The sequence below is a fragment of the Chiloscyllium plagiosum genome, chromosome 18 (assembly GCF_004010195.1).
Source record: "Chiloscyllium plagiosum isolate BGI_BamShark_2017 chromosome 18, ASM401019v2, whole genome shotgun sequence".
Lineage (NCBI taxonomy): Eukaryota > Metazoa > Chordata > Chondrichthyes > Orectolobiformes > Hemiscylliidae > Chiloscyllium > Chiloscyllium plagiosum.
This window is the reverse complement of record NC_057727.1, coordinates 38,256,031-38,272,141: the sequence shown is the minus strand read 5'-3', so window position 1 is coordinate 38,272,141 and position 16,111 is coordinate 38,256,031. Positions and strand designations below refer to the sequence as shown.

Here is a 16,111-nt window from a genome sequence, read left to right as displayed (position 1 = left end):
GAGATATTTGTATCATCAATAATCACAGGTGAGGTGCTGGAAGACTGGAGGTTGGCTAACGTGGTGCCACTGTTTAAGAAGGGCGGTAAAGACAAGCCAGGGAACTATAGACCAGTGAGCCTGACGTCGGTGGTGGAAAAGTTGTTGGGGGGAATCCTGAGGGACTGGATGTACATGTATTTGGAAAGGCAATGACTGATTAGGGATAGTGAACATGGCTTTGTATGTGGGAAATCATGTCTCACAAATTTGATTGAGTTTGCTGAGGGAGTAACAAAGAGGATTGATGAGGGCAGAGCAGTAGATGTGATCTATATGGACTTCAGTAAGGCATTTGGCAAGGTTCCCCATGGGAGATTGATTAGCAAGGTTAGATCTCACGGAATACAGGGAGAATTCACCATTTGGATACAGAACTGGCTCAAAGGTAGAAGACAGAGGGTGGTTGTGGAGGGCAGTTTTTCAGACTAGAGGTCTGTGAGCAGTAGAGTGCCACAAGGATCAGTGCTGGGTCTTCTACTTTTTATCATTTATATAAATGAGTTGGATGTGAGCATAAGAGGTACAGTTAGTAAGTTTGCAGATGATACCAAAATTGGAGGTGTAGTGGACAGCGAAGAGGGTTACCTTAGATTACAACAGGATCTTGATCAGATGGGCCAATGGGCAGAGAAATGGCAAGTGGAGTTTAATTCAGATAAATGCAAGGTGCTGCATTTTGGGAGAGCAAATCTTAGCAGGACGTATACACATTATTCAACACTCGGGAGTGTTGCTGAGCAAAGAGACCTTGGAGTGCAAGTTCATAACTCCTTGAAAGTGGAGTCGCAGGTAGGTAGGATAGTGAAGAAGGCGTTTGGTATGCTTTCCTTTATTGGTCAGAGTATTGAGTACAGGAGTTGGGAGATCATGTTGCAGCCGTATGGGACATTGGTTAGGCCACTGTTGGAATATTGTGTGCAATTCTGGTCTCCTTCCTATCGGAAAGATGTTGTGAAACTTGGAAGGGTTCAGAAAAGACTTACAAGGATGTTGCCAGGGTTGGAAGACTTGAGCTATGGGGAGAGGCTGAACAGGCTGGAGCTGTTTTCCCTGGAGTATCGGAAGCTGAGGGATGACCGTATAGAGATTTACAAAATTATGAGGGGCATGGATAGGGTAAATAGACAAAATCTTTTCCCTGAGGTGGGGGAGTCCAGAACTAGGGAGAATAGGTTGAGGGTGAGAGAGGAAAGATATAAAAGGAACCTAAGGGGCAACGTTTTCACGCTGAGAGTGGTACGTGTATGGAATGAGCTGCCAGAAGAAGTGATGGAGGCTGGTACAATTGCAATATTTAAGAGGCATTTGGATGGGCATATGAATAGGAAGGATTTGTAGGGATATAGGCTGGGTGCTGGCAGGTGGGAGTAGCTTGGGTTGAGATATCTGATTGGCATGGACGGGTTGGACCGAAGGGTCTGTTTCCATGCTGTACACCTCTATGACTCTATGACTCTATGACTCTATATTAACAGGAAAATACAGGTTTGATAAAGATAAAGTATATCCATCTGGTTGGGAACTCGAGAACTAGAGAGCATAGTGTGAGAATTAAGGCCAGGCCATTCAGGAGAGATGTTAGAAAGTACTAAGACTTTGAACTCTCTTCCACAAATAGCAATGAATGCTGGATTAGTTGTGAATTTAAAATCTGAGAGAAATATTTTTTGTTAAACAAAGGTATCAAGGGATACAGGCCAAAAGCAGATTTAGGCCACAGATCTGCCATGATTTCATTGAATCACGGAACAGGCTTGAGGGCCTGACTGGCCTATTCCTGTTCCTGTGGTTCCAAATGCCCCAGTCTTGTCTTGTGCACTGAAAAGTTAGGCTGCCCAACACAGACTGGGATGTTCATGGAACCCTCTTCTCCACTTGGTTGTGTAAATGTCTACAATTATTTGTCAGAATTAAAGAGGGCTGATCTAATCTGTTGACAGCATGGTTGTTCTGCCACAGGCCAACAATAGAAATCATGTCAATTTGTTTAATTCTATCAAATGCATCTGATGTTCTTGTGTTTGAAAAAAACATTTATACATTCACTCTGCATCTCGGAACAAAAGCCAAAGACTTTTGAATAATGAAATGTACGTTGCCTCTAACAAGAAAATCTGTTTCATTTTCACCATTCGGAGTCTGCCATTAATATAATACATATTGACATAGTTGTACGCTGGAATATATATAGGTTTATACAATGTATTTTGAACTGTAAGCATTGCTAATTGTGAATACAGACAAATACTTATTGAGTTTAATACAAGTTCTGATTTCGTTTACTTCAGTTTTAAACACTTTTAGCTCTGTAAGCCAGTAGACCATAATGCAATTAATTGACAGAAATCTGAATTCATACCATTTGGCCATCCTGACTGCTGTTGAAGCTGTCCCCCTCCACAGACTGCAAACCACTGCTTCTACTGTATCACAAACTTCTCAACGACACTCTACATTTAAAACCTAGTCCATGGCAGCTCATGTTTCAACAGTCATTTGCACACAACTCCAATCAATTATTCTCTGGCTCTTTCTAAAAGAAATGTTTGTTCGGTAGATGACAGATCTTGATGAATCTCAGTGAAGTTGCTATTGTGTAATACTATGGATAGTGTTGACTGACAACGTTTGGGAACAAATCATTTGCTATATCAGGGGTTGTAATTCACTCAGTCGAATCAACAAATATGGAAATTCCATTCTATTTAATATTATAGGTATAATTCAATTTATCATAAAATATAGTGAGAAATTATATTGTAGCTAGAGTTAATGTTATGTGCTGAGGGTGTGACTTTTGCTGTTCACTACAGACACCGAAGAACCTATGAAGACAAGGTGAAAGGCCAGTTTAAGGTATCCTGCCATCTTAGGAAAAGAGTTGAAGGTAGTTGTTATGATTGGGTGCCTATCGTCTTGATAAACAGTTGATTGCCGTTATTATAACATCTTTCTCATTGAAGAGACTGCAAAATATTTCAGTGAGTAATTCAACCAATAGTCTCTCCTAAAGGAAGCATCTTGAGGCCCAAGTTCATATCCCATCTGCTCCAGGCTTTAGCAGTGTGTCATTACATCTTTCAACAGGTTGATTGGGATATTTGTTAATACTTTAAACACAATTGTTATTAATTGTCTGATCAATCAGGATGAGCGTGCAATCTCTATGATGGGTATTTTGCGTTCAGAGTTTTGAGTCCCACCTGCCAAGGGGGTGTGTTGTAATATGCCAAAACAGGTTGATTAAAGAATAATTTATAGCACACAAGTCAGAATCTTCCGGTGTGGTGGCAGTGTTCATATCTCTAGGTTGGAAGGTCTGTGCTCAATTCCCAACTGTCCTGGTGATGTATCACAACATAACTGAACAGATTGATTAAAAATAGATTTTTATGACACACTCTGGTTAGGCTCCTGTAGAATAGTGGCACTTTTGGGACAGGATGTCCAGATAGAACTCCTACTAGTCTTGGACATCAGCCATAATGTGTCTGAACAAGTTGATTCATAAATATTTCACACAATAGTTACAATGCCACAAACATACAACTGTGATAAATAATGATTGTTAATCCAGAATGGGCAGGACATTTGGCATGCACAAACTTTATGCTTTTTCTTCTCAGTGTTTGACATCTTCATATTTTTTTCTACCCAAGAGCGTTATAGAGTCAGAGAGTCATAGGGATGTACAGCATGGAAACAGACCTTTCGGTCCAACTCATACATGCTGACCAGATAGCCCATCTCAAACTAGTCCCACCTGCCAGCACATGGCTCATATCCCTCCAAACCCTTCCTATTCATATACCCATCCAAATGCCTTTTAAATGTTGCAATCATACTAGCCTCCACTACTTCCTCTGGCAGCTCATTCAATACACGTACCACCTTCTGTATGAACAAGTTGCCCCTTAGGTCTCTTTTATATCTTTCCCCTCTCACCCTAAATCTATGCCCTCTAGTTCTGGACTCCCCCTCTCAAGGGAAGGCTATTTATCCTATCCATGCCCCTTATGATTTCATAAACCTCTATAAGGTCACCCCTCAGCCTCCGACGCTCCAAGGAAAACAATCCCAGCCTATTCAACCTCTCCCTATACCTCCAAGCCTGGCAACATCTTTGTAAATCTTTTCTGAACCCTTCCAAGTTTCACAACATCTTTCCGATAAGAAGGAGACCAGAATTGCACGCAATATTCCAACAGTGGCCTCACTAATGTCCTCTACAGCCGCAACATGACCTCCCAACTCCTGTACTCAATACTCTGACCAATAAAGGAAAACACACCAAACGCCTTCTTCACTATCCTATCTACCAGCGACTCCACTTTCAAGGAGCTATGAACCTGCACTCCAAGGTCTCTTTGATCAGCAACACTCCCTAGGACCCTACCATTAAGTGTATATGTCCTGCTAAGATTTGCTTTCCCAAAAAATCAGCACCTCACATTTATTTAAATTAAACTCCATCTGCCGCTTCTCAGCCCATTGGCCCATCTGATCATTGTGCTCTGAGGTAACCTTCTTCACTGTCCCCTACACCTCCAATTTTGGTGTCATCTGTAAACTTATAAACTATACCTCTTATGCTCACATCCAAATCATTTACATAAATGATGAAAAGTAGTGGACCCAGCACCGATCCTTGTGGCACTCCACTGGTCACAGGCCTCTAGTCTGAAAAACAACCCTCCACCACCCCCCTCTATCTTCTACCTTCAAGCTAGTTCTGTTAAGATGGATCTTTACTGAGAATTTTCACTTGTTTGCCCACTGCTTTGGTTTCCTTCCAAAATGTCCTGTTTCCATAGTCTTTTCTCAGAGATGAATCTGGGTGTTATATTGATAAACTTAATTCATAAACATGTTTAATATGAAATGTCCAGTCTGTGTCAAGTTTTTTGTTTCAAGAATAAAGGCTCATTTCTGATGAAGTGCTTATGTCCGAAACATCGATTCTCCTACTCCTCGGATACTACCTGACCTACTGTGCTTTTCCAGCACCACTCTCTACTCTTTGTTTAGACCATAAAATAAAAACACACTCTTACATTGTCCACCTTTCATGAGTTTCTCTCACCTTTATGCATAGCTCCTACCCTTGATTAACCAGATATTTACATCGCATTTCTTTGACTAATCAAACAATTCCATCAAAATGTGAAACATCGGCCTTCAAACTAACTTCTAGGGGCTTCATTGTCTATTATTAGCTATTTGTTTAGTTGTTCATAAAACTGGCTAATAAGCTGTTCAGAGTAACTATCTAGTTTGTACTAATTCTTTATCATGTTATTGTATTAGATGGTAATTCGCTAAGTTATTTTTGCATCTCAGCAAGTTTAACTGAAAATGCTAGCAGCACTGCTTTCAAGTATGGTTAAAGTTTGTATAGTTTGCAAGCAATTGGAATTATTCAAATAGTGTGTCCCCTATTTTCACTTTAGCATGGTTACTGTGCTTGTGCCAAGAACTGTATAATGACTGTGCATGTTCAATCTCTTTATAAACTCCACCGCTTTTCCTTTGCCCCTTCCCTCTTCCTACTTGCCATGTCCCACTTCTCTCCTGACCTCTTGTTCTTGTTTCTCATCTGCTCACTGTCCCTAAGTTACCCATGTTACACGAAACAGAAACCAGAAAGACACATAGACAAATCCCGACAGGAGAAGAGCAGCCCTATCTCAGATGAACAATGAAACCTATCCACTTTCAGACATAGATACTTCAAGGCAAGTAAAAAACAAACACAGAAAGTAAACTTAATAGCATGTGCTAAGATTTATTGCCAGTGCTGTGGAATAACAAAACATTACAGCCAAGGAAATGCCTTGTCATAACAAAAGAATGCTACATCTGAAGACTTCCAGAAAGTGTGCAGACATGGAACACAGTTACAGAGAAGCAAAAAAACCAAATGGTTACTCTTGCACAGAGGTCAAAGCAATTGGTCTACCACTATTAGAAAACGTATGTATATTAGACGATTTACTTCAAGTGGAAAAGATATCCGATTCATTCCTAGGACAAATTATCAGTCCTTCAGATGATGTTATGCAACCACTATCTGAGCTACTTCACCTGCAAAGTAAGCATCCTTCAGATAAGGTAATAGACCAACTATTGGATTTATCAGGAATGACATCCTCTGCAAAGGACACCAAGAGATAAAAGATCCTCAGCAGATAAATGATCTGCACAAAAAGTTCAGAATTCAAGTTCAACAGTCCTCAAGCTGAACACCTACCAATCTTCAAAGTTAAAATGAAATATATTCTGGCAGAATTGTGAAACTTCCACATCACCTACATTCATGACATCAGAGAGTTATTGGGAGATGGAGTAGTGATACTTGTAAAAGTTGTTTAAATACTTGAATATATAATTGTGAACAAAGGGGAATAGCTTGGCAGAAATATTGTGTAAGGTAATGGTTCTGAGGGAGTTAATGTTGAACTGTATTGAGTACACCCAATCTGATGATGTCACAAAGTAATTGGGTGGATAAGCAGTTTCTTGCACAAAGGACCGATGGAGAAAAAAACAGTATCTGACAATTGCACTTACACATAACTAATTAAAGTCAATTAATGTCTATTTACCTCAGACAAATTGAAAACTGACAGTAAAATTGGCTAGCCTGAAAAAATCATTGCGCTGATGAGTGAAGCGTGTTCACCCATGTCCATGTCCATTAGATGTAATGTCAGCTGTTTGACATCTCTCGGCTGCCACCTCATTTACAGAATGACTGCAGGAAGCCAGCATTAATGGCACTTGAAGTAATGTACCACCAGGGGGCCCAAACTTGTTACTTGCCTGTTTGAAGCAGTTCTTCCAAAACTATTTTCTAATATGAATCCATTTTAACACACTTAAAAATTAATGTGATCCTGGTGCCAGCAAAAACAAAAGAACAATAAAGTAGCAAAATAAAATGTGTTCCATAATCATTAAAGTTAATACATTATTGATAAATAATAACACAGGTGTCATAAAAATATGATATTCTGAGCTTTTAATACTATTATTGAAAATGTTATTATTTTATGTACACTTGCAGGATTTTTGCTAAGCTATCCATATAGGCTAGTGATAGAAAACTCCAGTTATGCCCTTCTCTCACACACATTGTAATCAGCCCCCTCACCACCACCACACACATACAAACACACACTTCCCAAACCCCTCCTGTACTCATTAACCAACAGATCCTCTCTCCTTCCATGATGCTTGTCTAGTACCTGTGAATCACCATTGACATTCTGCAGCAGGGAGTCTGTACAACAGGCAGACTGGAGCAGAAGCATAGCAAAGTTTCAAGCTGCCACTCTCCTTCCTGGCTTGTTTGCATGACCTCCTGCTTTCTTCTTCACTAAGACACAGTTACCAGGTCTACCTGTACCAAGTCAATGCACAAACATCCAGTGCTCACTTGAATTCACCACTGGAAATACTTTCTACAGTTAGAAGTGCTTTTGGTACTTTACCTGCCTCTTGCAGTTTAGAGAGAAAGTGAGGGCTGCAGATGCTGGAGATCAGAGCTGAAAATGTGTTGCTGGAAAAGCGCAGCAGGTTAGGCAGCATCCAAGGAACAGGAGAATCGACGTTTTGGGCATAAGCCGATTCTCCTGTTCCTTGGATGCTGCCTAACCTGCACTTTTCCAGCAACACATTTTCAGCTCTTGCAGTTTAGAAGCAGAAATTTAGTTAGTTGTTGTAGCATATGCTAGAAAAAAATTAATGTCATGGTCCAATGGTTTTGATCACTGAAATCAGAGAAAAATGTTGATAAAATGTGGGAAACCATAACTATAAAAGTATTCCAAAATAGTATTCCAATAATCGTTAAGAATTATTTAGTTGAGAGTCATTACCGAAGTCCGGCGAAGCACAGTTCTATGATCGATGACATCTCACATGGAGAGCATGGGATAATTGTCATATGGGAATCAATACTGAAACTGGAGAAATAGATAGTCTGGGGATGAGAAATGTATTACTTATAGAAAACAAACAGAAAGATACCAAACCAATAAGAACAAAGTTTTATACTAGATGTGATAATGCATCCATTCTGTTAAGACTGGACATGCTTGAGCTTATTTCTGGAAATTAAATGGAAGACATATTGCAGTCACAGGAAAAACTAAGGAATTCCTGGAAAAGGGCATACTGAAAATGGAAATGTGTATTTAAACTGCAGCATGTGAAGTATTTTCTCTCAGATCCTAATGGGAAGGTGGAGATGGCCTCAGATAATCAAATAATTCGTTCCGCGATTATACCGAAAGAGAATCAGCCCATTGGCTGTTCTAAATACTTCTTTTCAAAGGGACAGATGCTCCCTCATTCTTCTAATCAGGTAAACCAATAAATACATTGAGAGACACTGGAGTAAGTTTGTCACTAATTCTATGAACATGTGAACAATGAGCCCGAGTAGGCCATCTAGGCCTTTTAAGCCTGCTCAGCCATTCAATAAGATCATGACTGATCTGCTTTTAACCTCAACTTTACATTCCTGAATATATCCCTGATAACCTTTCATCCACTTGATAATCAGTGGATGATTCTATCTACCTCTGCTATAAACATATTTAAGGGTTCTGCATCCATTGCCTTTTGGGAAAAGGAATTCTAAAGACTCACTGCACTCTGATAGAGAAAAAAAAGCTTTTCTCACCTTTGTTTTAAATGTGCGCTCTCTTATTTTTAAACTGTAATCTCTAGAAACATATTTTTAACATTCACCCAGACAAGTGCCCTCAGGATCTTATATATTTCAATTAAATCACCTCTGACTCTTCTAAACTCCAGAAGATACAGGCCTGGCCTGTACAGACTATCCTTATAAGGCAATACGTTCATTCCAGGCATTAGTCCTGTAAACCTCTGTGAACTGCTCCTAATGCTTTAGTATCCTTCCGAAATTATCATGACCGATACTGTACACAGTTCACTAGGTGTACTCTCACCATTGCCCTTTATAACTGAGGTATAACCTCAGTACGTCTGCATTTAATTCCCTGTAAATAAATCATAAAATCCTACTGGTTTTCATGATTACTTGTTGTACCTGCACACTAGTGTCTTGCGATTCATGCATTGTAACACCAATGTATCTCAGAGCACTGCAATCTCTCATCATCTCTTCTGTCAGAAGGTCAGAAATGTGGATGTTCACTGATGATTGCACAGCGTTCAGCACCATTTGCGACTCCTCAGATACTGAAGTAGTCCGTGCTGAAATGCAACAAGATCTGGACAATATCCAGGCTTGGGCAGACAAGTGGCAAGTAACAATCGTGCCACACAAATGCCAGACAATGACCATCACCAATAAGAGACACTCTAACCACCATCCCTTGACATTCAACGGTATTACCATCACTGAATCCCCCACTGTCAACATCCTTGGAATTACCATTGACCAGAAACTCAACTGGACTCACCACATAAACATAGTGGCTACAAGAGCCTAAGGATGCTGCTGTAAATAACTCACCTCATGATACCCCAAAGTCTATCCAACAAATACAAGGCACAGGTCAAGAGTATAATGGAATACCCCCCCATTGCCTGGATGGGTGCAGCTCCAACAACACTGAAGAAGCTTGACATTATCCAGGACAAAGCAACCTGCTTGATTGGCACCACATCTACAAACATTCAATCCTGCCACCATCAGTGCTCAGTAGCAGCAGTGTGTACTATCTACAAGATGCATTGTGGAAATTCATCAATGATCCTTAGACAGCACCTTCCAAACCCACTACCACTTCCATTTAGAAGGACAAAGGCAGCAGGTACTTGGGAACACCACCACCTGCAAGTTCCCCTCCAAGCCACTCACAGCTCTGACTTGAAAATATACCGCCTTCACAGTCCTTGGGTCAAAATCCTGCAATTCCCTCCCTACTGGCATTGTGGGACAACCCACAGCAAGTGGACAGTAGCGATTCAAGAAAGCAGCTCACCACCACCTTCTCAAGGGCAAACAGGGATGTACCATCAATGCTGGCCACCCAGCGACACTCAAGTCCTACAGATGAATTTTAAAAAAAACGTTTAGATAATATGCTTTTTTGTTATTCTTTCTATCAAAATGGACAATTTCACTCTTTTCTCTCTTGTGCTCCATTTGCCAGATCTTTGCCCATTCACTTCACTGATCAATACACTTTCGTAGGCTCCTAATGTTGACTTTCCTACCTACCTTTGCGATATCAGCAAATGTAGCTACAATGCATTTGATCCCTTCATCCACGTGATGTATATAAATCCTAATTGATGGTACAATTTATATACCAGGGGGATACACAGAGGCTAAAATTGGTCCTATGGTAGAGAATTGGATTAATGAGTGACTTTGTAAGTGAAGTTGGAGCAATGAAACAATTCTGCATAGAAGGCTTGAAGAAGTAACAAAGAGGATTGATGAGGGCAGAGTGGTAGATGTGATCTATGTTACTTCAGTAAGGCGGTCGACAAGGTTCCCCATGGGAGACTGGTTAGCAAGGTTAGATCTCAGGGAATACAGGGAGAACTAGCTATTTGGATACAGAACTGGCTCAAAGGTAGAAGACAGAGGATGGTGGTGGAGGGTCGTTTTTCAGACTGGAGGCCTGTGACCAGTGGAGTGCCACAAGGATCGGTGCTGGGTCCTCTACTTTTTGTCATTTACATAAATGATTTGGATGCAAGCATAAGAGGTACAGTTGGAAAGTTTGCAGATGACACCAAAATTGGAGGTGTAGTGGTCAGCGAAGAAGGTTACCTCAGATTACAACAGGATCTTGACCAGATGGGCCAATGGGCTGAGGAGTGGCAGATGGAGTTTAATTCAGATAAATGCGAGATGCTGCATTTTGGGAAAGCAAATCTTAGCAGGATGTATACACTTAATGGTAAGGTCCTAAGGAGTGTTGCTGAGCAAAGAGACTTTGAAGTGTAAGTTCATAGCTCCTTGAAAGTGGAGTCGCTGGTAGATAGGATAGTGAAGAAGGCGTTTGGTATGCTTTCTTTTATTGGTTAGAGTATTGAGTACAGGAGTTGGGAGGTCATGTTGCATCTGTACAGGTCATTGGTTAGGTCACTGTTGGAATATTGCGTGCAGTTCTGGTCTCTTTCCTATCGGAAAGATGTTGTGAAACTTGGAAGGGTTCAGAAAAGACTTACAAGGATGTTGCCAAGGTTGGAGGATGAGGTTGAATAGGCTGGGGCTGTTTTCCCTGGAGGCTGAGGGGTGACCTTACAGATGTTTACAAAATTATGAGAGGCATGGATAGGATAAATAGGCAAAGTCTTTTCCCTTGGGTCGAGGAGTCCAGAACGAGAGGGCATAGGTTTAAGGTGAGAGGGGAAAGATATATAAGGGACCTAAGGGGCAATGTTTTCACACAGAGGGTGGTACGTGTATGGAATGAACTGCCAGAGGAAGTGGTGGAGGCTGGTACAATTGCAACATTTAAAAGGCTTTTGGATGGGTATATAAATAGGAAGGGTTTGGGCCAGGTGCTGGCAGGTGGGACTAGTTTGAGTTGGGATATCTGGTCGTCATGGACGGGTTGGACCAAAGGGTCTGTTTCCATGCTGTACATCTCTATGACTCTATGAGAAGGCATAAATTTTACCTTGAAGGATGATCTGGTTAGCTGAAAAGTATTGGCCTTAGTGATGGTGTTAGGACAAACGGAAGACTATGACTATATCTCAGGCTTACAAAATCAGACAGAAGTAGGAAGAATGCATATAAAAGGAAAATAATATAGAATTGAGTTATCTGACATTATATTTGAAATCTTAAGCAAAAAAAAAGGAAGGTAAAGGGAATGAGGCAGACATATCTTAAACTCATCTTTTTAGATTAGATTAGATTACTTACAGTGTGGAAACAGGCCCTTATTTGAAATCTTAAGCAAAAAAAAAGGAAGGTAAAGGGAATGAGGCAGACATATCTTAAACTCATCTTCTTTCACAGAAATGTAACGGATGAATTCTGAGTTAAGAGAGCAGCTTCAAACAATCTATTTAGGAACTGAATGAGTACCAATGCCTTATTTAGAGATTGTTATTAAGGAAATGGAGATTTCCACAAATAACAGCCAGTGAGGAATGGGCAGTAGTTGTTTGAGGGTAGCTCAATCCGAATATTGTAATAAAATTTTACGATTAGCTCATAAAATTCCAATGGCAGGTCTCCAATGCAGGAAAATACAGACTAACATACAAAATCACTTTTATTAGCCAGGATACATAAATATGTGCTTAAATTTCACTCAGTCAATAATTCCAAGATTATAGTTCCACGGGTTTATTTGAAAATCCTAGATTTCAGAGTGCTGCTCCTTCATCAGGTTGGACTATAATCTGGTGTGGTATTTGATATTTGACCTTGTCCAACCCAGTCCAAAACCAGCACCTCCACTTCATAAGTTTCATTAGACCTGCCTTACATGTCAGGTAGTGAGGAACTCCAACCATTAATTAAACTTTACTTTTAATTTCAATGCCAACTGTTGAAGAATCATTAGGTTGGATCTTGACAGCTGATGCCAAAACTAGAGGTGGAAATCAGAATGTTTTAACAATTATAAACAATTTGATAAATTTCCTGAGGCAGTGCTTTTGCTGAAAATTCAAGAATCAGCATGATTCTAGAATTGTTCAGATATTGAAAATTAAGCTAAAAATAGTAGTCGAGAAGTTATGGATTATCTATTGAAATATAATCAGATCAAGGTTCAAATTTGGAGATGCCGGTGTCGGACTGGGGTGTACAAAGTTAAAAATCACACAACACCAGGTTATAGTCCAACAGGTTTAATTGGAAGCACACTAGCTTTCAGAGCGACGCTCCTTCATCAGGTGATTGTGGAGGGCTCAATCGTAACACAGAATTTATAGCAAATGTTTGCTATAAATTCTGTGTTACGATCGAGCCCTCCACAATCACCTGATGAAGGAGCGTCGCTCCGAAAGTTAGTGTGCTTCCAATTAAACCTGTTGGACTATAACCTGGTGTTTTGTGATTTTTAACAAGGTTCAAATTGTATGTCACAAATGTTCGAAGAAATAATGAATAGTTTTGTAATAAAACTATTTATGTCTTCAACATATTATCCACAGTTTCAAGGAGCATTGAAAAGTTGACATCAAACTTTAAAGTCCATGATGAGGGCTTATTGATATGAATGACTTGTGATCAAGTGGTCTCTTGTCACTGATTGTCATTAGGTTCAAACAATTTGAACTGAAATGGGCATGAAATAAGGGTGCCCCTAATTATTTAAAGAAACATTTATAAATCAAACATCAGAAAGTACGTAGAATCCCTCTGGAGTCAAAGCAGGCCATTCGACCCATCAAGTCTCACCAACCCTCTGAAGAGCATCCCACCCAACCCTCTCCCTGAAACCTTCCATTTCAAATGGCTACTTAACCCAGTCTGCACTTCCCTGGCCTCTATGGGCAACTTACCACAGCCAAGCCACTTAACCTGCACATTTTGGACTGTAGGAAGAAACCAGAGCACCCAGCAGAAACCCTTGCAAATATGGGGAGAACAAGCAAACTCCATACAGACTGTATTCCAAAGCTGGAATCGAGCCCAAGTCCCTGGCATTGTGAGGCAGCAGTGCTAACCACTGAGCCACCATACTGCCCTTCTGATCTATAATGTGAAACCTTTTGGAAAAATTACGTGTGTGACATGACCAAAAAGAATTTCAAACATGCTCAAAATCCATGAAAACTAATGTTGATAAAAACATAGAATTTTGTCACTGGCAACAAGGTTTTATTACTCTTCCCTGTCTTGGGGGAACCATTAAAATGAGGTTCACTGGACCTTATTAAATCTGAAAGAGTCTCAGTTTTGTGAATGATGGAGTGATTACTCTAGACAGGAGACAATCAGCAAGTGTGTAATTTTAATATCTTAAAGTATAGCCTGGACAGAAGTTTAGATACAGTGGTGAAAGAAGTTAATAAAATAGAAATATCAGCATGATTCTAGAATTGATCAGACATTGAAAACTCTAAAGTCAACCTAAAATAATTGGATTACTGAACATTATTGAACAAACTGAACAACTGGATAATGATTTAAAAAAATGATGGTAACCTTTATATAGAACTCATGCATTACTATTCAAAACATACCAGAATATTTTACAGATACCATGCAGATTGGTATGCCTTGGAGTTTTGGTATAGACGTGGGGCAACTTTGTTACTTTGTTAATACTTCTAGCTTCTGGAGATATAGAATTCTAATTTTCAATTTCCTGTTCAAAGCAATCCAGTTTACAACAGACAACCTGATATAAAGCTTTTGATGTTAATATCTGCATGAGTTGAAAGCTGATTCCTCTCTAGGACCTGGGGGATGGTGTACTGAAGGATGCAAACATTCAACTTAAATTAATAGAAAGGTTTATCAACAAATAGTTTTATTTTGCATTCTATTTTGTTAGACAACATTAAGAGATGAAAAATACAATACTGTAAAGATAAAGACAGAATCATTCCACAAGAAGAGAAATTCTCATTTACTCATTTAGTAAATGAGATGACTCTTGAAGTAAGAACAACTTGTAGATCTTCATGACATAGAATTCTATATGATGTTGCAATTGAGTGTTCTATGCAGTTCATATAGAGTCACAGAGTGTTAGAGATGTACAGCATGGACACAGACCCTTCGGTCCAGCCGGTCCATGATGATCAGATACCCTAACCCAATCTAATCCCACCTGCCAGTACCCAGCCCATATCCCACCCAACCCTTCCTATTCATATTCCCATCCAAATGCCTTTTAAATGTTGCAATTGTACCAGCCTCCAGCACTTCCTCTGGCAGCTCATTCCATATACGTACCACCCTCTGTGCGAAAACATTGCCTTGTAGGTCTCTTTCCCCTCTCACCCGAAACCTATGTCCATTTGTTCTGGACTCCCCCACCCCAGGAGAAAGACCTTGCCTATTTATCCTATCCATGCCCCTCATAATTTTGTAAACCTCTATAAGGTCACCCCTCAGCCTCCAGGGAAAACAGCCCCAGCCTGTTCAGCCTCTCCCTATAGCTCAAATCCACCAACCCTGGCAACATCCTTGTAAATCTTTTCTGAACCCCTTCAAGTTTCACAACAAGTTTCCGGGACGTCTCCGATCGGGTGTATAAGGTTCTGAAAGGAGAGGGCGAACAGCCAGAAATTGTGTTACATATTGGCACTAATGATATAGCCAGGAAAAGGATCGAGGATATAAAAAGTGATTTCAGCGAGTTAGGATGGAAGCTGCAAAGCAGGATGAACAGAGTAGTGTTCTCTAGTTTACTACCGGTGCCACGAGATAGTGAGGAACAGGGAGCGGGCGCAGCTTAACACGTGGTTGCACAGCTGGTGTAGGAGGGAGGGCTTCAGATATGTAGATATTTGGGATGCCTTCTGGGGAAGGTGGGACCTGTACAAGAAGGACGGGTTGCATCTGAACTGGAAGGGGACCAATGTCCTGGGTGGAAGGTTTGCTCGAGTCGTTCGAGAGGGTTTAAACTAGTATGGCAGGGGGGTGGGAACCTGAGCTGTACACCGGAGATGAAAGTTGATGCAGATGAGGCAATAGCAAGAGGTAGACCAGCCAGTGGGAAAGATTTTTCTGGGAAGGAACCAAGGGGTCAGTTAAAGTGTGTTTGCTTTAACGCAAGGAGTATCAGAAATAAAAGTGATGAACTTAGAGCATGGATCAGTACCTGGTGCTATGATATTGTGGCTATAACAGAGACATGGGTTTCTCAGGGGCAGGAATGGGTTGCTGGATGTTCCAGAGTTTAGAGCATTTAAAAAGAATAGGGAGGGGGGAAAAAGAGGAGGGGGTGTAGCACTACTAATCAGAGAGGGCATCACAGCTTCAGAAGCTTCCATTGTCGAGGAAGATCTGCCCACCGAGTCAGTATGGGTGGAAATTAGGAACAGCAAGGGAGCAGTCACCTCGTTAGGGGTTTACTACAGGCCCCCCCAATAGCAGCAGGGAGATGGAAGAAAGCATAGGTTGGCAGATTTT

At 40.6% G+C, this 16,111-nt stretch overlaps 1 protein-coding gene across 2 annotated transcripts in view; it reads right to left on the bottom strand.

The window, feature by feature from the left end:
• The window catches only part of LOC122559205 (sentan-like), a 23,247-nt gene extending 16,235 nt beyond the window's left edge, over positions 1-7,012 (bottom strand). Inside the window, exon 1 of one of the 2 annotated variants that reach the window (XM_043708585.1) lies at positions 6,648-7,012. Coding sequence is in view for 1 of the 2 variants with exons in the window: in XM_043708584.1 (XP_043564519.1) it covers positions 2,402-2,412 (11 nt within the window). In the remaining variant the exon portion in view is untranslated. Of the gene's footprint in view, positions 1-2,401; positions 2,432-6,647 lie in introns of those variants that run through there. The other variant, XM_043708584.1, reaches the window with a different exon arrangement.
• Positions 7,013-16,111: the final 9,099 nt, after the last annotated feature.